The sequence below is a fragment of the Rhinatrema bivittatum genome, chromosome 16, assembly GCF_901001135.1.
Source record: "Rhinatrema bivittatum chromosome 16, aRhiBiv1.1, whole genome shotgun sequence".
Classification (NCBI taxonomy): Eukaryota; Metazoa; Chordata; class Amphibia; order Gymnophiona; family Rhinatrematidae; genus Rhinatrema; species Rhinatrema bivittatum.
The window spans coordinates 25508707-25530939 of record NC_042630.1 but is presented as its reverse complement, the minus strand read 5'-3'; the positions used below and the strand labels follow the sequence as shown (position 1 = coordinate 25530939).

Below are 22233 nucleotides of genomic sequence, written 5' to 3'. Positions count from 1 at the left end.
TCAAGGGCTTGACCCCCTTTCTTGTCCTGCAGCATCGCTTTTAACTTATGTACACAGTTTATCTCTTTCAGGACGAGCAGTAATGTCCATAGGAGTACACCTTAGTGAAATTGCAGCTTATCATAATAGAGATAAGGACGGCTCCATCTCTTCCCATCCTTTGATTTCCAAATTCATGAGAGGATTACTTTGTCTTCACCCGCCTTTTTGAAAACCAATAGTTCCATGGGATATTAATATTGTTCTAGAAGCGTTGATGAATCCTCCTTTCGAGCCCATTCATCCTCTTCACTAAAATTCTTAACCTGGAAGGTTCTTTTCCTTGTCGCCATCACTTCTGCAAGAAGAATAAGTGAACTTCAAGCATTAGTAATCAATGCTCCATATCTTCAGTTTCATCATGATAAAGTGCTATTGCAGACTCACCCTTCTTTTCTACCAAAAGTAGTGTCCGCTTTTCACATAAACGAAATAATATCTCTACTAGTTTTTTGCCCAAAACCACATACTGATAAACGACAGAAACTTCTTCATACGTTAGATTGTAAAAGAGCTTTGGCTTATTACAAGAATAGAACTGACTCAGTCAGACATTCCTCTCAATTATTTGTCTCTTTCAACCCAAATAATCCGGGTCAACCTGTCTCAAAGCGAACACTGTCTAACTGGCTAACCGCCTGTATACACTACTGCTATTCTACAAAGGACGTACCTCTCGCAGGTCCAATAAAGGCTCATCAAATTAGAGCAACTGCAGCTTCCATTGCACATATCCAGGGTGTGCCAATCCAGGACATTTGCAGAGCAGCAACCTGGTCATCCATTCATACATTTACATCGCACTATTGCCTCGATCAGCAGTCTGCATCAGATTCCTCATTGGGATATGCAATTCTAAAGACTATGTCAAAGCCTTAATGGCTGTCCACCTTCCATAGGTTGCAAAAAACCCCAAAAAACCGCAACCTATGAGCTTGGGACTCCCAGCATGCATGGCTAAATGCCCTGCTTATCGACGGAAAAAAGCAAGTTTGCTTACCATAAAAGGTGTTTTCCATCCATAGCAGGGAATTTAGCCATGCATTCCCACCCACCTCCCTGGACAGCCAGCATTCAGCTTGGAAAACTAACTGAAGGGAAGCTCGAGGAGTGCGGAAACCCGAGGTCATGCGCACTTCAAAGCTCTTCGAGCTATGAGAGTAAGCTCTGCCTTCATGACATCATGGATGATGTCACCCAGCATGCATGGCTAAATTCCATACTATCTACGGAAAATACCGTTTACGGTAAGCAAACTTGCATATACGCCTTTTTCCAATTTGCCATCAATCACATTTTAAAAAAGGTAGTGCTTCACCAACTAATAGAATTTCTTCATGAGCATAACATTCTAAACTCACATCAAAGCGGATTTTGAAAAGGGTACAGTACAGAGACCTTATTGGTTTTTGTCTCTGTACTGTAGAAACTAAAAAAGCAGTTAATAGCTGGATTTTGTTTTTGTTTTTGTTTTTTTTACATTTATGCTGCTTTCGACACTGTCAGCCATCAACAATTGTTATTGAAGTTGCAAGAAATTGGTATAAACAGTAAAATTCTTTCATGGTTTTCTTCTTATTTATTATCAAGAAAGTTTCAGGTTAGAAGCAACCAGCACTATTCTTCATGGTTTGATTCCACATCATTTGACAGAAACCCTAGAGAAATACATCCCATTTTACAAAATCTATGCAGATGATTTACAGCTGCTTTTTTCCAGCTCAAAAAGATGTCTTACATACCTTACATTCAATCAATGAATGTTTGCGACAGATAAAATGCTGGATGTCTTCCAACTGTTTATTCTTGAATTGGAAGAAAACAGAGTCTGTGTGGATCTCCTATTAATCTCCTCCCGACACTAACAGGGTTATCAAATGATAGTCTTTGTTCATTTGTTGATTCAGTGCGGAATTTAGGTTTACACCTAGACACTAATTTAAGCTATACTTCACATATTAGTAAATTATTGCAAACAGTATTTTATAAACTACATCCTTTGAGGAAACTACGATACATTTTATCAAGAGAAGATTAGAACCATGATTCAAACCTATATATTCTCCGTATTGGATTGTGGGAACTCTCTTCTTATTGGTTTGCCAAAATGCTATTTCAAATCTCTTCAGCTTTTGCAGAATTCTGCTGCATAGCTTATTTGTCCTGTGCATCGTTATGATCCTTTATCTTTCATATTGGCACAACTACATTGGTTGCCTATAGGACAACGCATTAATTTAAAACTGCGGTACTAGTCTTTAAGACTGTTATAGGTAATTGTCCTTTGTATTTATCTGACATGATAGTTCGTTATCAAACAATTTGTACCTTACATTCTTAGGATAATGTCCTATTATCTGTACCATCACTGAAAGAGAATCAGCTTGTAAGAACCAGATCATGTGCCTTCTCTATTATTGGTCCCACAATCTGGAACTTGTTGCTCCATTTATTGACATCTTCTCTTGATATAAAACTGTTTTGCAAGCAACTAAAACTTATCTATTTGTGGAAGTTTTTAGTGACCTGATGTCATAAATTATTTTCTCCCGATTTAATATTTAATTGTTGATCTGGTTTTATTCATTCCCTTATTGCTTGCTTTGTTTTTAATGTCTGTGTCCGTGAGATCTGTTGCTTAATGTTTTATTGTGAATTGCCTAGGAAAATATTTTGATTAAGCGGTATAGAAACATAAAATAAATGATAAATAAAAATAAGTGATTGAATTCTATTTGTTAGCTGTTTTGAATTATTTTTTTTATTGGTATTAGTGCTTTGGTCCTCTCACTGTGTCATGGGGTATACTTGCCACTGTACCCCCTCCCCCCGCCTCCGGTTCCAATGAGCACCAGTTCCCTGTACGTACCCGGATCAGTCCAGACACCTGGGTAGTGACTCCGCAGATGGAGACAGAGCAAGACTTGTCGGGCTCCCTACATATAGTAAGGTGCCACCCACAGCCCCTCAGTCTTTCTCTGTCTCCAGCAGATGGGGGAGGTCCACCCACAGTCTCTGGGATCCCTGGGGTAGTTGAATAGTTAGTCAGGGAAACTTACAAAAAAAAAAATAGAAAGGATCTGTTTAGAAGAAAGAAGAAAAGGCTCCCGTTGGTGGAAGCTTCCCAGGGGGGTTGGGAAGGTCCTGAGGGGCCATCCCCCCCTGGTTGAGGCCGCTGCTGAGGGTCGAGGACCCGGCCTTCACTGGCAGCAGCGTCGGGGGTGACACCGGGGAGCCCGGTTCACTCACCCCCGCTGGAGCAGACGGTTTCAGGACCCGGGCCAGCGGCATAAGTAAAGAAAAAAAAAAGTTTTTGTTTTTGCAGGGCTTGTTCTTGCCGCGCCGTCTCTCTCTCGCTGTCTCCGCGATCGCGTCGTTCGCCGGGGGGGGGGGGGGGGGTGTTGTGTGTGTGTGTGTGTGTGTGTGTGTGTGTGTGGTGATTTTAAGGGTAGCTTACCTCTCCTTCGGCCGGTTTTGAAGCGACGGTTGGGGATGCCGAGGGGAGCGGCGTGCCGCGCGCGAGGAGGTCTGCGCGAATTGTGTGTCCGGAGGCGAGGGGTCATCGGAGGTCGGTCGGGGGGGCCGTCCTCGGGCGAACCGCTCGCCGCCGTGCAGTCAGAGGACCGGGCTTCAGAGCCGTTCCCGATCAGCGCGGGAACGGCGGCCATCTTGCAGACAGTCAGGGAAGCCACGAGGCGGGCCTGTAATGGCGTCTGAAGTCTAAAGGATACTCGGATGCGGTGGTGGCTACCTTGTTGAGTGCTAGGAAACAGTCTACGTCCTTAGCCTACGTTCGGGTTTGGGCGGTTTTTGAGGACTGGTGCAGATCTCGCAAGGTGAACCCTATCCTGCCGTCCGTGCCTGAGGTCCTTGCTTTTCACCAGGAAGGTCTTTCTAAAGGGCTGTCTTGTAATACTCTTAGGGTTCAGGTGGCTGCTCTTGGGTGTCTCAGAGGAAAGATCCAGGGGGGGGCCCTGGCACTCCATCCAGATGTGGCGCGTTTTCTCCGGGGGGCTAAGCACTTGCGCCCGCCGGTACGGAACCCTTGTCCGTCCTGGAACCTGAACTGGGTGCTGTCAGCTCTCTGTGCAGCGCCGTTTGAGCCTCTGAAACGGGCGACGCTGAAGGACCGTACTTTGAAGACAGTTTTTCTGGTCGCGATTGCGTCAGCTAGACAAGTCTCGGAGTTACAGGCTCTGTCCTGTAGAGAACCCTTTTTGCGTATATCGGATTCTGGGGTGTCCTTGAGAACGGTGCCGTCCTTTTTGCCAAAGGTGGTATCGGCGTTTCACATGAATCAGTCGATTGAGCTTCCTGCTTTTCCGAGTGGGGACCAGCCTGAAAAGGGGTCAAAGGAGTTGAGTTGAGAAAGCTCGATGTTCGCAGGGTCCTCCTCCGTTACTTGGCAGTGACGAATCCTTTCCGAGTGTCAGATCACCTGTTTGTTTTGTGCTCTGGATCTCGGAGGGGTGCGGCTGCCTCTCGGGCCACGATCGCGCGTTGGCTCAAGGAGGCTATTGGATCGGCGTATCTTTTGCGGGGCAAATCGGCTCCCAGGGGCCTTCGGGCTCATTCGACTCGGTCACACGCTACGTCTTGGGCGGAGGCCTCTCAGGTGTCCCTGCAAGAGATCTGCAGGGCGGCGACGTGGAAGTCGCTGCATACTTTTTCTAGACATTACCGGCTTGATGTCCAGGCGGCTGATGCTAGGGGTTTTGGGGAGAGTGTTCTGCATGCGGGACTCTCTGCTCCCACCCTTGGAAATTAGCTCTGGTACATCCCAGGTGTCTGGACTGATCCGGGTACGTACAGGGAAAGGAAAATTAGTTTCTTACCTGATAATTTTCGTTCCTGTAGTACCACGGATCAGTCCAGGCTCCCGCCCATATGTTCTGATTTCAGATTGCGCTGAAGCGACAGAGAGTCCGCTCGGTTGGATTCTAGTTCTTTTATTCAAGTTCGGAAGCATGCCGTTCGCCTCTGGTTCTGGCAGTTCTCCCAGCTGGAGGTGTTGTTGAATTGGCCTGTTTTGAAGGTCGTGTTATAGTTAGTTAGTCGGGCACTTCATTTGCTTTGACATTATGTAAGACTGAGGGGCTGTGGGTGGCACCTTACTATATGTAGGGAGCCCGACAAGTCTTGCTCTGTCTCCATCTGCTGGTGCGGAGTCACTACCCAGGTGTCTGGACTGATCCGTGGTACTACAGGAACGAAAATTATCAGGTAAGAAACTAATTTTCCTTAATTTGATTCTGTTAAAAAAAAAAAAAAAAAAAAAAAAGTTGTCCACCCCTGGAGGTATCACACTGAAATAGGGTCATGGACAATACAGCTTAGGAGGTCTGGAAAATTGCTGGCTGCTGGGTTCAGAACTTATACTTTTACACTTTGTGGGAACTGGTGCTGGGGTCCATATTATTGTTGTGTGTGTTTCTCTCCTGCCCTTTTCATATAATATCTGTCTCTTTGTGTACAGAGTGAGGGGGACATGGACCACAAAGTTCGTCTTATCGCAGGGAGTGGACTGAGGCCAGATGTCTGGAAAGAATTTAGTCAGCGCTTTGGGAAGATCCGGATCTTTGAGACATATGGAATGACAGAGGCAAACATAAGTTTCTTTAATTACACTGACATGGTTGGAGCAGTGGGAAGAGGGACCTTCATTTACAGGGTAAGTGCCTTGCGATCTCAACAGTGATCCTTCCCTAACATCCTTAGCTTTGTCCTCATGGATCCTGCTGATACTCATCCCTTATACCCTTAGTTTCATCTACAGGATTAGTTTCTTGAAGATTCCTCCTTCACATCCCTAGCTTAATCCTTGGGGACTGTGCAGATATCCATCCATCACAGTCTTTCCTAGCATGTGGATAGATGGACTCAGGACCAGTGGGTTATTCACCTCTACCAGTAGATGGAGATGGAGCAAACTGACATCACAGTGTATATAGTCCTGCAGTGACATCAGCCTGCCTGTATTCTCCTTCTTCAGCAGATGGTGGATGTGCATCTCCCTACTGGGATTGCTTCAGATTTTAGAAGGAGAATTTAAAAAAATAAAAAAAATAGATTGCCCCACTCTTCTGCGGTGATACCAAATGGTTTCTCCCCCGGTTGAGAATTTCTGAGGAGATTTCTGTGATCCCTCAGATGTGTACCTTGGTCCGGTAGCTGGTTTTCAGCCAGTCTGGACTTAGCTGATTGTACAGCTTAAAGGCAGCGGGTGCAGGAAGCTGAGCACGGCGGTGATGGCAGATGCCCTCTCCCCCCGCTCAGCCAGGAAGGACTGAGCTCACTTAAGTTTAAAAAAAAAAAAAAAAAGAAAACAAAAAGATATCTTATAGAGACAATGGAGGAGGGTTGTTCAGGGATTCCCCTTCCCTGGTCTCTGAGCTTGGTGCACCATTCCGATGTTTGTCCCGCCCCGAGGGAGGTTCAGGGACAGGGGCAGCCTGGCGGGTTGAGCAGCCTCTTTTGGCTAGGCCTCGCTCCGAGGCTTTTCCACTGCCCGCCTCATGGCAGGCCACGACAGTGTTTCCGTGCACTTTCTTCTACGTATTTGGCTGCCGTTTTTATAGGACGCCTGCTGGAGGGGAGGTAAAACATAGGAGTCTGGGCTGATCCGTGGTACTACAGGAATGAAAATTAGCAGGTAAGAACTATTCCCTGTACGTACCTGGATCAGTTCAGACCCTGGTCTTTGCCTCCAATCCAACAGAGGGAGACAGAGAAAGATTCTACTGACTCTGCCCTATACCCTGGGGTGCCATCTGCAGTCTGTCAGTATTTCTCTGTCTCCCAGCAGAGGTGGAGGTGCAAAATCCTGCAGTCTGTGGTAGTTAGTTTTTTTTGTCAGGATACTTAGGAATTTTATTTAGTGAGGTTTGTTCTCGGTTTTTTTGATTGGCACTAGTTCTTTAAGATTAAAAAAAAAAAAAAGTGAAGTAGCTTAAGCGGTCTAGTTTTAATTAACAGCCGCTTCACTGCCTCCCAGGAGGTGGGGAGGTCCTGTGGGGACTATCCCTCCTGGTTCTGAGGCTGCTGGAGTTGGGGAGGTTATTTACCCAGCAACCACTCCTGGCCAGGTTGATACCGGGGGAGCCCGGCTCACTCACCCTATTTGGAGCAGCTCCCAGGGCCCGCAGCAATTCTTCAGGTAAAAAAAAAAAAATTTATTTTTTTTTTCTGTCAGCAGCTTTTGTAGTTTCTCGCTAACACAGTGCTCTGCGGCGCCGTAGGTTTCTTTTTTGCGTCGGGGTGTATTTTTCCTTTTCTTTTTTTGTTCACGCCGTTTTTCAGTTTTTTTTCTTGATGCGGCACGACCTGCTGCACATGTGGAGATGCGCGTGAGGAGCTCTCAAGGGAGAGGCTCTGCGTGTCTCCCTGGTGGGGAGGGCCCGTCTATTTTAGCCGCAAAGGATATGAGTCGGCCAGCTCACGTGGCCCCGAAGCCTCGGTGCGACTACTCCCCTACTCCGGACCCGTTTCGCTGCAGTGCAGGTACGGAAGCTTTGTTGGGTACCATGCTAGCGGTGACACAGCAGGCCATGCAGGGAGCATCGGATCCTCCTCCCTTGTCACAGTAGCCGGCAATTCCCGGAGGGGACAAGCCGCGCGAAGATGCAGCAGGCTCTGATGAGGAGAGCCTTGAGGAGGCCTCAAATTCCTCTTCCTCCTTTTCAGGGGATTTTATCAGGTTCCTGCATAAGGCCTACAAATCCAAGAAGGAGCGAAGGAAGCGCAGAGAGAGTTCCTCTGTGCATGGTCCAAAGGCCTGGTCCTCCAAACGTTCGAGACCAAGCGGTTTTGGTTCTCATCCAGTTCCAAAGTGTCCTCTTCGCTCAGGGCCGGCTCACTCCACGGTTACTACTTCGGATGACTCCAAGCAGGACCCATTGGATATCTGGGACAAGTCCTGCCGAATGTGGATCTCTGAGGGGATCCTGGTCAGGGCAATAGTTCTGGCCCTCACGTAGTGGACGGGGATGATCCCAAAGTGATCCGCCTTTTTAGGAGGAAGGAACTTAGTCCTTTGATCCCGGCGATTTTAATGGAATTGGGTCTTGAGGCTCCGCAGAAGGATTCTCGGATGGGAGATATCGATCCAGTGTTGCTGGGCCTTAGGGGTCCAACGGCGTCTTTTCCTTTACATCTTTCTCTCACTACTGACCTCTTGTACCGTGAGTGGGACACTCCTGAATTAGGTCTGAAGGTAGACTGGGCCATGGACGAGCTATATCCATTACCGGAGGAGGCCTTGGAGGTTTTGAAGCTCCCTATGGTAGATGCCGCAGTGTCAGCAGTCACTAAGAGGACAACTATCCCAGTGATGGGAGCCACGGCCCTTAAAGATCTGCAGGACCGTAAACTGGAGGTACAGCTCAAGTGAATTTTTGAGAATTCCGCACTAGGGGTGCGGGCGGCTATGTGTAGCAGCTTGGCTTTGTGAGCAAGGCTGCATTGGGTCCAGTCGTTGTAAAACAATTCTTCCCTCTATGACGAGGAGGTAGCGCAAGCCGGTTGATTAGAGGCTACTGTAGCCTACAACGCAGATGCTTTATATGATCTTCTCAGGACTTCAGCTTGCTCTATGGTTTCGGCAGTGTCGGCTCGCAGGCTCCTCTGGTTGAGGAATTGGTCGGCGGACACATCTTCAAAGGCTCAGTTGGGAGCTCTGCCTTTTAAGGGAAAATTGCTCTTTGGAAAGGACTTGGAAGAGTCTTCTTCTGCCGTCATTTCTATGTTTCTATGTTTCTATATGATACAGTCCTTAGAGAATAAGATTCACAGACTACCGGAGGATCGTCCTAGAGCTCTGAGTTCCTTCTCATCCCGCTCTTGTTTTCGGTCTGGTCGAAGATTCCGTTCTTCTTGTCCATCGGCTCCGCCTGCAAAGCAGTCGTCAGGCAGGCAGTAGAATTAGCCTCAGTCCTTTCGTGGCCGCCGTTTCAGAAGACCAGGAAATTCCCAAGCTGCAGGTGGAGAAAAATCTGCACAATGAGATAGGGCCGGTTCATTCCCCGGTTCTGGTTATAGGAGGCAGGCTTCTCTGTTTTACGGAGAATGGACCAGATGGACATCCGATCAGTGGGTTCTCAAGGTGACAAGTCAAGGTTACGCTTTAGATTTTGTTCGGCGACTTCGCAACCAGTTTTTGGTTTCACCTTGTTCTTACCTGGAAAAACGTCGGGCAATAAAGGACACACTTTGCAGCTTCTGAGCGATCTTGGAGCTATCGTCCCAGTTCCTCGACTGGAACAACAGAGAGGTTGTTACTCAATTTACTTTGTCGTTCCAAAAAAGGAGGGAGCTTTTCGTCCCATTCTTGACCTCAAAAGAGTCAACTGTTGCCTATGGATTCCCAAGTTTTGAATGGAAACCCTCAGGTCAGTCATAGCCTCGGTACACAAGGGAGAGTTTCTTGTGTCTCTGGACCTCACCGAGGTTTATCTTCACATCGGCATTCGCTCCGATCATCAGAAGTTTCTCTGATTTTGCATTCTAGGACATGTGTTCTTGCCTGAGTTCAGCATTAAGAACATAAGAAATTGCCGTACTGGGTCAGACCAAGAGTCCATCAAGTCCAGGATCCTGTTTCCAACAGTGGCCAATCCAGGCTACAAGTACCTGGCCAGTACCCAAAAACTAAGTATACCCCATGCTACTGATGCTAGGAGTAGCAGTGGCTATTTACTGAGTCAACTTGATTAATAGCAGGTAATGGACTTCTCCAAAAACTTATCCAAACCTTTTTTAAACCCAGCTACACTAACTTCACTAACCACATCCCCTGGCAACAAATTCCATAGTTTAATTGTGCGTTGAGTGAAAAAGAATTTCCTCCGATTAGTTTTAAATGTGCTACATGCTAACTTCATGGAGTATCCCTAGTCCTTCTATTATCTGAAAGAGTAAATAACTGATTCACATTTACCCATTCTAGACCCTTCATGATTTTAAAGACCTCTTATCATATCCCCCCTCAGCCGTCTCTTCTCCAAGCCGAACAACGTAATCTCTTTAATCTTTCCTCATAGTGGAGCTATTCCATCCCCTTTATCATCTTGGTCACCTTTCTCTGTACCTTCTCCATCGCAACTATATCTTTTTTGAGATGCGATGACCAGAATTGTACACAGTATTCATGGTGTGTTTCTTTTTGTTTGAGTAAAGAAAGGGTTGTCTGTTTTTAATCAAGTTTTGCTAGTCTGTCCACAGATGCATTTGAAGAGAATACTGGCTGGCTGATGTCACTGCAGGACTATATATTCTGTGATGTCAGGTTGCTCTGTTTCCATCTGCTGGTAGAGGTACATAACCCACTGGTCCTGAATCCATCTTAAGGAAAAGGAAATTATCAGATAAGTAGTTATTTCTCATTAGTTTTATTTTCAGTTGGTGTCTTGGGGATGTCCCTCAAAAGTCTGTGGATGTCAGCAATGCGATATCTAAACCAAGGGACCATATGATCGGGGACACTTGTGGCCAGGCTGGAGTATCTTGGCTAAAACAGAATGTGAGCAGGTTTAGAGCAGACACTCAGACTCTTTGCGTCTTCAGTGTTATTCACAAGAAGGAATGAATATAATGTTCTCTCAGGAAATTACATTGCTGCTAAGTGTTGTTTATGTGTCTGTTGCAGCTTGTTTCACCCTTTGAGCTGGTGAAGTATGACATTCTGGAAGGGGAGCCCTTCAGGAACAAAGATCGGAGGTGTGTGAAAGTGGCAAAAGGTATGCAATTGTGAGAAAGTTTTGTAGGGCATTTGGTATCTATAGAACCCACATCCATATTGATATGCTGTTCCTACTAGTTTAGAAAGCCATATCACAGCTTGCACAATGCAGTGAGAAAAGGGATGGACAAGCAGGCTTGGATTTAGGAATAGGCAACACAGGCACCAGAGTGTTGCTACTGCTATGCTTTCACCATGGCCTACCTGGCTCCTAGCCACTTAACTAAACTGATTCTGTCCAGGTTCTGTGACGGCAACAGTAGCAACCTAGTAGAAATTCAATGTGGGGCCTGCAGCCCACGGCCGTATACTTAAGTCCTGCCTCTCACATGGGTTTCCATAGTAACAGGAAGCCCATGTGAGAGGAGCAGGCAGGGCCTTGAGCATGCGGCCAGGGGCTGCAGGCCCCACAATGAATTTCTTCTAGGATACTACTGCTACTCCTGCACCGTCGCGGGATTGGAACAGAGTTGCTTTAGTTGAGAAGGGGACAGGAAAGGGGGCGTCCAAGATTTTTATACTTTCCATATATCCGACCAGTTGGCCGCTTAAACTGAGTAATCTGGTAGTGCATCTTTTGACTGCAGCATGATGTGCAATATCAGCTTGTTGGAAGGCAGCCAATCTACCTCAATTGATGTTTCTACATAGGATCTGGGGTGGTACACTATTTACGTCTTCTCACAGCAGTTCGGAGAAATAGAGTGCCTATACATGTTTCAGTTTGGGATCATTTTTTAATATGGTATTGCCATGCCAGTTAAACCTTTGTGTTATTGTTATTATATTATATGTGAAGGGGTTGGGGGGAGAGGAAAAGGTTGAAGATGTGTTGGCTTGGAATATGATACAGATGTTTTGCATGTGAAAATGTTTGTTCCCTGTAAGTACCCAGATCAGTCCAGACTCCTGGGTTTTGCCTCTCTTCCAGTAGATGGAGACAGAGAAAGTTTCGCAGGCACCGACTCTTACCCCAGTGTTCCACCTGCAGCTCCTCTGTATTTCTCTGTCTCTAGCAGATGGAGGAGGTGCAAAACCTGCAGTTCTGTACCTGAAAAAAAGAGGAAGAAAGATAATAGAAATAAGGATAATATTGGAAGAATTCCCTCCCAGGAGTCTGGCAGGTCCTGGTGGGACCATCCCTCCTGGTTATAGAGGAGGACGAACAGGGGTTGGGGACCCTTGAGTACTCACTGATCCATGCTGGGGTGAAAGCTGGTGGTCCAATTCCCTCACCTTCAGGACTCTGGAGGGAAGCCTCTGCCACTCTTCAGATAAGCTTGCTGTCTGTCTCTTTTGTAAAGTTATTAAAAAAAAAAAAAAAAAAATAAGTACAGGAAGGAAAAGGGAATTCAGGTAGCGTGTTTTTTTCTGCTTGTTGGTGTTTCCCGTTGGTGGCAGAAGGGCTCCGGTCAGGCGGCGATCCCCTCTTGCGGCTCCCAGTGTGTTTTCCTATGCTGCACGGCCGAAGCCGTGCCAGGCCATGCGCCGCGTCGGGAGCGAGTGCTGTACTCCTCTCTCAGACCTGCCACTGTCACTGATGCCTCCCTGGTGGGGAGGGCGTGTCAGGGGGATGACTGCGGCGGCATCTTCATCACAGCGGGAGTCTGGCGGGCCTGGACCTGCGATACATGAGGCCATTGATTCGTTCCCGCTAAATGGGGGAACAGCGGCCATGTTGGAGACCTTTACAGTGAAGGCACAAAATGCAGCTGATTTCTCTGCTGAGGAGGCTTGGGAGGAACAGGATCCTTTGGAAGTGGATTGGGAGAGTTCCTCCCCTTTTTCGCCAAAATTTCTTTTGTTGCTGCACAAAGCCTTTTTGGCCCACCAGGCCGCAGAGTGGCTTGTTCCTAAGCAGAGGAGGGCAGAACTCCCCCTCCCCAGAAAGAAGTCCATATATTTGGAGGTTTCAGGGTCCACTAGGATTCGGAGAGTCGTTAGTCCTTCTGGGTCAGGGCCACTGAGGAGGGTTCCTCGGAGGAGTCTGATCAGGGGTTCTCCCTATGCTGATCCTTCTCTCTTACCACAGAATCCAGAAGGGGATGCGGGAAAGGTCCTGACGATCCCAAGTTCCTGAACATACCCAGATCAGTCCAGAGAAGTGGGTTGTATATCACTACCAGCAGATGGAGTCAGAGAACAAAACTTTGGGCACTGCCATGTATACAAGAGTGCCACCTACAGTCCCTCAGTATTTCTCTGACTCCAGCAGATGGTAGAGATGCATTCCTACAGTCTTTAGTTTGAGTTTTTCAGTTAGTTTAGTTAGAGTTATTTCTTTTAGTCGCGGTCACTTCCTGAGGTGTTAGGCACCTTCGTGGGCCATCCCTCAGTGGAAGTCGGGTGTCCAGGGGATTGGATATCCCTGTCAGGGTCTTGCCTGCCTCGGTTTGGTGTGTGACAGCCAGGGGCTCCTGAATACTCACTACCGAAACTGCTGCAGCTGCTCCCTCGACCCCTGCAAGAGCTTTTCCTGTCTTATCTCTGTAAAGTTTATTTAAAAAAAAAAAAATATATATATATATATAAATAAAATAAAACCAATAGCGAGTCTGAGCATCTGCTGCTTACCTTCGGTTCTGAGGTAAGGAATCTGTGCAGGGGGGACCGGGTCCTCTGAGAACATTCAGGGAGGCTGCCAGCTTTTTTCTCCCTCAACTCCTGGGGCTCCTGTCGATAGCAGGGCTGAATTAGCCATGCTGTCTGGGAAGCATCGTGACCCGAAATAGGCGGAGTCTCCTCAGCTAGTAACAGAGCTTTGACTCTGTGCGGCTGCGCGGTGGTTCTCGGGTTCCCTCTCCTCTTCAGTTTTTTTTTTCTGCGAGCCGATCGCACACGGGGTTTTTCTCCTCACACAATTTTTTCCTCAGGGAAGATTTTTTTTATCGTTTTTTCTCGCGATTTTTTCACCGGATCGAATACCAGATGGCTCCGAAGCCCTCGGGATTCAAATATTGCCAATGTGGCAAAATTATGTCCATAACAGATGGACATAATTATTGCTACCTATGCTTAGGCCCGGACCACGACATGTAGAGACTGCGGCCACATGTCTTCCCGGGCCCAGCGGCATAGGGCAGCGAAGATAGAGCGCCTACGAACAGGCCCCTATGCTCCACCGACCTCCGTTCGTTCTTCGCCGGGACTGGCGAAGTCGGGTAAGGGTGATAGAAAAAGGGCTTCTTCTGTAGACCCCTCTGAAGTAAGGCGTAATATCCCATCGGGATTCCAGAAGCAGAGGCTACCCTTAACCCAAGTTGGGGCTCTGATATCTGAGGGTGCGCCGCAGGGGAAAGGAGATGCACCGCAAAGTGTTAGGCCTTCAAAGTCTAAAGAACCCCTCCGTTTGGCGTCAAAGCAACAGGTGCAAGGTGCTTCCACGATGCAAGGCGCTTCTTTGGCGCACGTTCGCACGGCGCATCTAAGCCATACGACGCAGGTTCGAAGCATAGCGCACGACGCAGATTCGAAGCACGGTGCATATAAAGAGCATGAGACGGGTTCAAAGCGGGGCACATCCTTTAAACACAGTTCGGACGAAGCAAACCGGGCTCCCAAAGAGCATGGTGGAGAAACGGTGCACAGCAGACCTCTGAAGCAGAGTGCACCTACGACGCAGACCTCGTCAGATCACATATCTCTACCTTTAGAGCATACTCCTAAGAAAAGGACACTAAAAAAGAAACACCAGGCAGATTCCCCTACTCCTTCTATATCCAGTCGAGACATTGACGTGGAGATTCGTAGAGTCCTCCTCATCACAACAATCTATTGGGAGTGACCACTCTCTCAGGAATGTCATCAGTCTCTAGATCCAAGGGATTGTCTTCCGCACTGCAAACTCCTTTGGCCAAGAGACATCACTTGGCTCCGATCATAAAGTCCACATCCCAAATTGTGGAAACTTCACCTGCTCACATTCCTACAAAACATAAGAAATCGAAGATACACGTTCCTCCGCAGGGAACACTAGCCGAATCTGACATGTCAAAGATATCAGAGGCGTTATCCTCTTTCTTTCAGGACCTGGAACAAGCTAAACAATTACCTCCTGAGTTCCCCCCCCCCCCCACCCCAAAAACACCTATATCACCTTCACCGGCTCCTATCTCAAAACCGGAATTTCAACCAATCAGCCCGGTTTCACAAATTTCAATTGCTTCCTCTAACTCTTCGACGGGATTACCATCGGATCCCCCGGAGGGACCACCGCAACCTTATTCTCCTCCAGAAGACTTAACCTATGCTAAGTTTATTGAAAAAGTAGGTACCCTCCTTCAAGTCCCGACAGGGAAAATACCAGACCCAAGGGCGGACATGATGGGCATTCTAAAAATATTCGAAGCCCCACTGAACCAACTGCCCTCCCACCACATGATGTCTTACAGAATCTTCTTTTAAAAAATTGGAAGACTCCTTTTTCCACTATTGCAACCTCCAGAAAGATTGATATTAAATATAAAATTTGAAATTCCTCCATTTATGAGACTCCTCAACTTCCCCATCTGTCATGATGGAGTCCGCTCTTTCAAGGGCAAAACGTTCCAAGCTTTATTCTAACGCCCCACCAGTTAAAGAGAGTAAATGCTTGGATGACTTTGCAAAGAAGGTGTTCCAATCCTCGATGTTGACCTCCAGGATACAACATCACCAATTTTACACCACGCAGTATCTTTTTGAAACTCTGCAAAAACTGCGCCTACTTTGCATCTCGGAAGACAACACCCTTTCACAACTTTTTCTAGATCTAGAAGAAGGTCTTCGGCATCTCCTCCGATCCGTTTTTGAAACCTTTGAATCAACAACAAGGGCTTCTGCTATGGCCATCACTGCCAGATGTCTTGCATGGCTCAAAGCCAGTGCTATTCGAATAGACATCCATGAAAAGCTAGCAGATATTCCATGCGTGGGAAACAATCTTTTTGGTGACCAATTTACAGATATGGTATCTCATCTCAAGGAGCAAACCGCAGCAGTACAATCACTTACCTACACATCAGAATCACAAAAACATCAACAGAGATATCAACCAACCAATACAAAGTTCTCCCTTTTGGTCTTTCCTCAGCCCCCAGGGTATTCATGAAATGCCTAGCAGTGGTGGTGGTGGCTCATCTCAGACAGATGCCGATCCAAATATTTCCTTATCTGGATGATTGGTTGATAGTGGCTTCCAATCCATCCACTCTCAAGGCACACACGTTACGCACAATCAATTGCCTTTAAACGTTGGGATTCCTGATCAACTTCGAAAAATCCCAACTCCAACCTACACAAATCCTTCAGTTTTTAGGTGCTCTCATCAGTACGATAGAAGAGAAGGCCTATCTCCCAACAGACAGGATGCACACTCTTATGACTTTAGCGAACAGCCTAATCAACAAAACTCAAACATCTGCACGCCAAATCCTTCAACTTCTGGGACATATGGTGGCAGCCATCTACGTAGTTACCAACACCAAGCTTCACATGCGCCGCTTACGGTGGGGGCTAAAGACACAGTGGTCTCAGTTTCTACAACCACTCAGCTCAAAGATTCACATTACCAACTCAATGAAAGAGGACATTCGCTGGTGGCTTTCTCCTGCCAACCTATCAACAGGAGCCCCCTTCAGTCTACCTCCACATCAGCTTACGCTCACTACTGATGCATCCAGGAAGGGTTGAGGGCCCACCTAGGCATAAGAACATGCCATAATGGGTCAGACCTGAAAACACAAGGTCTCTGGACTCCCCTAGAAATCTATGTACCAGACCAATCTCTTAGAGCTTCGAGCAATCTGGAAACCACTTCAAACCTTCTCCACTCAAATCCAACATTCAAACCTCATGGTGTATACCGACAACCAAGTGGCAATGTTTTACATAAACAAAGAAGGAGGGTCCGGTTCTTGGATATTGTGTTGGGAAGCACTTTGAATACTTCACTGGACTCTCAAGTTCCAAATCTCCCTCCAAGCCACTTACCTTCCGGGCCTAGACAATATAACAGCAGATCGTCTAAGCCGAGTGTTTCATCCACATGAGTGGACCCTGAATCCAGAGGTAGCGGAAAACATTTTTCAACAATGGGGTTTTCCGTCAATAGATCTCTTTGCCACAGAAAGCAACAGACAAGTTCAAACCTTCTGCTCCATTTATCCCAGCAGCATATGGTTCGCCCCAGATGCCTTCCTCATTCCATGGACGACAGGATTGATGTATGCTTATCCTCCCATTTCACTAATTTCTCGGACAGTTCAGATGTGGTGGACATGATACTCATCGCTCCAGCATGGCCAAGACAGCCATGGTATGCCTATCTGATGCGTCTTTCCATACGCCCTCCAATACTGCTTCAAAACCATCCACATCTAACGCAAGAAGGGGGCTCTCTTCTTCACCCGATGAATCAATCGCTTCATCTCACAGCATGGAGATTGAACGGCAAGTATTGAATCACCTTAATTTACCCACAAATGTGGAAGACATCCTCATCGCATCCAGGAAACCTTCCACCAGACGTAACTACACAGGCAAATGGCATCGCTATCTCACCTGGTGCAATCCTAGTAACATAAATCCTTTTCTGCTACCGCTTCTCAATTACTACAGTATCTACACATCCCTGTACGAGGCGGGTTTAGCTACCACTTTCGTCAGAGTTCACATTGGTGCTATAGCAGCGTTTCATGACCAGCATAATGACCTGCCTATATCGAATCATCCACTAATAACTAGATTCATAAAAGGCATGTTACGACTTCGCCCGCCAGTGACCAAACCACCAGTACCATGGGATCTCAATGTAATATTGGAACAGCTTATGCTACCACCCTTTGAACCAATGGACACCAGCCACATAAAATATGTGACATGAAAAACTGTTTTTCTAGTGGCCATTACATCAGCACGGAGGTTCAGTGAACTCCAGGCATTGGTTCACTACTCCCCTTATCTAGAGTTTTACCATGATAAAGTGACTGTCCGACCTCACCCTACCTTTCTCCCAAAGGTGGTTTCCAATTTCCATCTAAATCAAACCATCACTCTCCCCATTTTTATACCAAAGTCGCATGCCAATGACCGAGAGAAACTTCTACATACTCTAGACTGTAAAAGAGCTCTAGCCTACTACAAACAAAGGACTCAGTCCACTCTCAACTGTTCCTATCTTTTAACCCCAATGATCCGGGCCAACCTGTTTCGAAAAGGTCTATGGCCAGTTGGTTATCACAATGCATTCTATTTTGCTACAATAAATGTTCCATCAAACTTGAAAGTAAGCCTAAGGCGCATCAGGTACGTGCCACAGCAGCATCAGTTGCCCACTTGAACAATGTTCCACTATTGGATATCTGCAATGCGGCAACATGGTCCTCCATTCATACCTTCACATCTCACTATTCTCTTCAACAACAACCAACCTCTGATGCAACACTAGGCACAGCAGTCTTATCAACTACACGAAAGCTATGAGACTGTCAACTACTTCAAAGGTTGCTGTCCAAACCTTCAAAAACATTACACATGGACACAACCGGGGAGCTTGGGACTCTCAGACAGCATGGCTAATTCAGCCCTGCTATCGACGGGGAAAAAGCAAGTTTGCTTACCATAAACGGTGTTTCCGTAGCTAGCAGGATGAATTAGCCATGTGTTCCCTCCTTCCTCCCTAGACAGTCAACTACAGGACACACTAACACACCTTACCTCTCGCTTGGCTACAAAGAAACTGAAGAGGAGAGGGAACCGCGCGGGAACACCACCGCACAGAGTCAAAGCTCTGTTACCAGCTGAAGAGACTCCGCCTATTTCGGGTCGCGACGCTTCCCAGACAGCATGGCTAATTCATCCTGCTATCTACGGAAACACCGTTTACAGTAAGCATACTTGCTTATGCCTTCAGAGGGAAGGGGTGAGTTTCTAGTTTACAACTGTTTCACCTCTGCGTGGCTCAGCTTTCCACCGGGGACAAGGCTGTCCTTCAGTCTTCTTTCCATGGCGCAGCTGCGCGCGGGCTTTTCGGAGCGGAGTTTTTTCTTTCTGGCCTGACTGGATTTTTTTTCTTGCGTTGCGGCCACGAGCAGCTTGTGGTAATCGCGGCCTTCTTCTCCCCCATTGAACCACGAGGTGCGCTCGAGTCAAGAGCGGTGCATCTGGCCTTACAAGCCTTCCTACCCTGGATTCAGGGCAGAATGGTACAAGTATTCTCAGATTATGCGACGACGGTAGAGTACATCAACCAGCAAGGGAGGACGCGAAGCCCCGCTTTGGTGCTAGAGGCAGAACGTCATCTCGGGGGCATTGCCGCCTCTCATGTTGCAGGGGTGGAGAACGTACAAGCGGATTTTCTCAGCAGACAGCAACTTGATCCAGGAGAGTGGGAGCTGTCTGCCGAAACGAGGAACTGCATTTGCACCAGATGGGGAGTACCTCAGTTGGATCTGATGGCAACGCGGGCGAATGCGAAGATGGAAAGTTTCTTCAGCCGTCGACAAGAGCAGGGCTCGGTGGACATTGACGCTCTTGTGTGCCCCTTGCTCACGGGAATTCTCCTGTATGCCTTCCCTCCCTGGCCACTCATAGGTCGGCTTCTCCGTCACATAGAACATCACACAGGAAGGGTGGTCCTAGTAGCGCCGGAGTGGCCACGTCGTCCATGGTTCACGGATCTGGTGCGGCTGGCTCTCGAAGGTCCATTGCAGATGGTTCATCTGCCGCATCTGCTCCGTCAGGGGCCCAGATTTTCGGATTGGGAGGATCACTTCTCTCTCGCGGTTTGGCTTTTGAGAGGTGACGTTTACGCTTGAAGGGATATTCTGAGCAGGTCATTTCCATTCTTCGGCCACCTCTATGGCTTATGTGAGAGTCTGGAAGCTTTTTGAGTCGTGGTGTAGTCAGCAGGACTGCGATCCATTAGTAGCCGATGTCCCTCCGGTGCTTGACTTTCTTCAACTGGGGCTCCCTAAGGGGTTAGCATTCAATTCCCTTCGGGTACAGATTGCGGCTCTGGGTGCCTTGAGGGGACGTTCAACGGCTGTTCACTGGCAGAGCACCCAGATATTGCTTGGTTTCTTAAGGGGGTCAAGCATTTGTGGCCTCCAGTCCGCCCGGTATGTCCGGATTGGAGCTTGAATTTAGTTCTCCTGGTCTTCTGCGCCACCCCTTTCGACCCTATCCGCAGGTCCTCTCTGAAGGATATGACTTTGAAGACTGTGTTTTTGGTGGCCATTTGCTCGGCTCATCGGATTTCAGAATTACAGGCACTGTCGTGTCTAGACCTCTTTCTGCGCATTTTCAACGATCGGGTGTCTGCGCATGGTTTCGGCCTTTCACGTAAATCAGACTGTGGAGCTGCCAGGGTTTCCACATTGGTCTCGGGACTCTTCTCAGGACAGAGACCTTCAACTCTTGGACGTGTGGCGCGTCTTACTGCGTTATCTGGAGGTTACCAATGACTTCCTATGCTCCGACCATTTGTTCATTCTCTTTGGTAGCCCAAAGAAAGGGGACAATGCGTCTAAGGCGACCATATCTTGTTGGATTAAAGAAGCCATTTGCTCGGCAAACATAACCCGTGGACGTCAAGTTCCTTCGGGTCTCAGAACTCATTCCACTAGAGCCCAGGCTACTTCCTGGGCGGAGTGTCAAATACTGTCGCCTCAGGAGATCTGTAGGGCGGCAGTATGGTCTTCTATTCACACTTTCACTAAGTATTATCGTTTGGACATCAAGGCTATTGATGAATCGTCCTTCGGTAAGAGTGTTCTGCGTGCGGGTCTTTCGGGTTCCCAACCAATGTAGGGTGGCTTGGGTACATCCCACTTCTCTGGACTGATCTGGGTATGTTCAGGAAATGAAAATTGGTTCTTACCTGCTAATTTTCGTTCCTGTAATACCACAGATCAGTCCAGAGGCCCAACCCTTTCTTCAGATTCCAAACGACTGTATTGGCTAGAGTTTGGCTATGTTTTTTCACGAAGCTCCTTTTTGCAGTGTGGATTTATGGAGCAGTTATTCACAGTTGTTCGGTTTGGGTTTTTTGTCTGGGGCGACGTGGTAGTCCGGGGTTGGTTTGTTACTACCCTTTGCTCCTTAGTTCTGTTAGCATGGGCTTTGGTACAGGACAATACTGAGGGACTGCAGGTGGCACTCTTGTATATATGGCAGTGCCGAAAGTTTTTTGTTCTCTGACTCCATCTGCTGGTAGGGATACACAATCCACTTCTCTGGACTGATCTGTGGTATTGCAGGAATGAAAATTAGCAGGTAAGAACCAATTTTCATGTGGTCCGCCTATTTCAAAGGGAGGAATGCAGGCCCTTGATACCACCGGTCCTGGTGGAATTAGGAATAACCATTACGCAGGAGCAGCCTTACCTGGAGGAAGTGGATCCGGTCATTATTATTTATTTATTTAAAGCTTTTTTTTATACTGGTATTAGTGGTTACATCATACCGGTTTACATCAGAACTGCAGGTAGAAAATACATCAAACAGATACTAGGGATGGGACTACAGAGAAAAGGAAGATAAGAAGCCGAGGCTGGCAAGCGAGAGCAGCAAACTGTATAAGATAACAAGTGAACAATGTAAACAATGTAAAAATAACTTTATTCATAGGTTTAGGTCAGTTACTGATGCAGGATAGGGTCAGCGGTGCAGGGGGGACTAGTCTGGGTAAGCCTGCTTAAAGAGCCATGACTTTAGCTTATTTTTGAATTTGATGGTGCAAGGCTCAAGTCGGAGGTATGTGGGTAGAGAGTTCCAGCGGGTAGGACCAGCAATGGAGAGGGCTCGATCCCTCGTGGAGGTGAGGTGTGCTTTCTTAAGGGATGGTCCAATAAAACAAATCGGAAGGTGGTCCCACATAGCCAAGGCAAAAAAACAAAGAGACAACCTTATGCCGTGGAAAGATTTATTAATTTATTGTAATACAGAGCCTGACTCCGGCCAAGTTTCGCCAATTAAGGCTGCATCAGGGGATGACTTCTGATGGCAAAAGAAACTACATAAGTATATTCTTTTGTAGTAATGTTATCAAGTCAAATTTCAATCTTGATCCTGCATATAGCTCTCTTCGCTTTGCGAACTGGCAGTGTATCTCGCTCAAAAATGTGTAGGAATAAGGCAAAAATAAACCAATGTGTCTATAATATTTTGCAACCTCTCAACCGCATGGCTCGGAGAGAGGTATCCTTAAAGGATACTAACGATGCATTAGAATTAGGGCATCCCGACAGTGAGGTTCCAATAATTAGAAAAGTAGTCCAAGTGCCTGTAACTAAAATCTCACCTGAGCTAAAAAATTCTAACTTATCCCTATCAATTAAAAAGCAGAATGAAAATACAAACAAAAAACAAACTTTGAAATGTTTGTATGCTAATGCCAGAAGTCTAAGAAGTAAGATGGGAGAATTAGAATGTATAGCAGTAAATGATCCAATTCACATTCAAAAACCCCCTTTCTGAAT

At 47.1% G+C, this 22233-nt stretch overlaps 1 protein-coding gene across 2 annotated transcripts in view; it reads left to right on the top strand.

Annotated features, from left to right (window-relative positions):
• SLC27A3 (solute carrier family 27 member 3) overlaps positions 1-22233 on the top strand; it is a 96750-nt gene that overhangs the window by 53506 nt on the left and 21011 nt on the right. For both annotated transcript variants that reach the window (XM_029581629.1, XM_029581630.1), the window contains exons 5-6: positions 5516-5710; positions 10682-10772. In XM_029581629.1, the coding sequence (XP_029437489.1) occupies positions 5516-5710; positions 10682-10772 (286 nt within the window). The remainder of the gene's footprint in view (positions 1-5515; positions 5711-10681; positions 10773-22233) is intronic.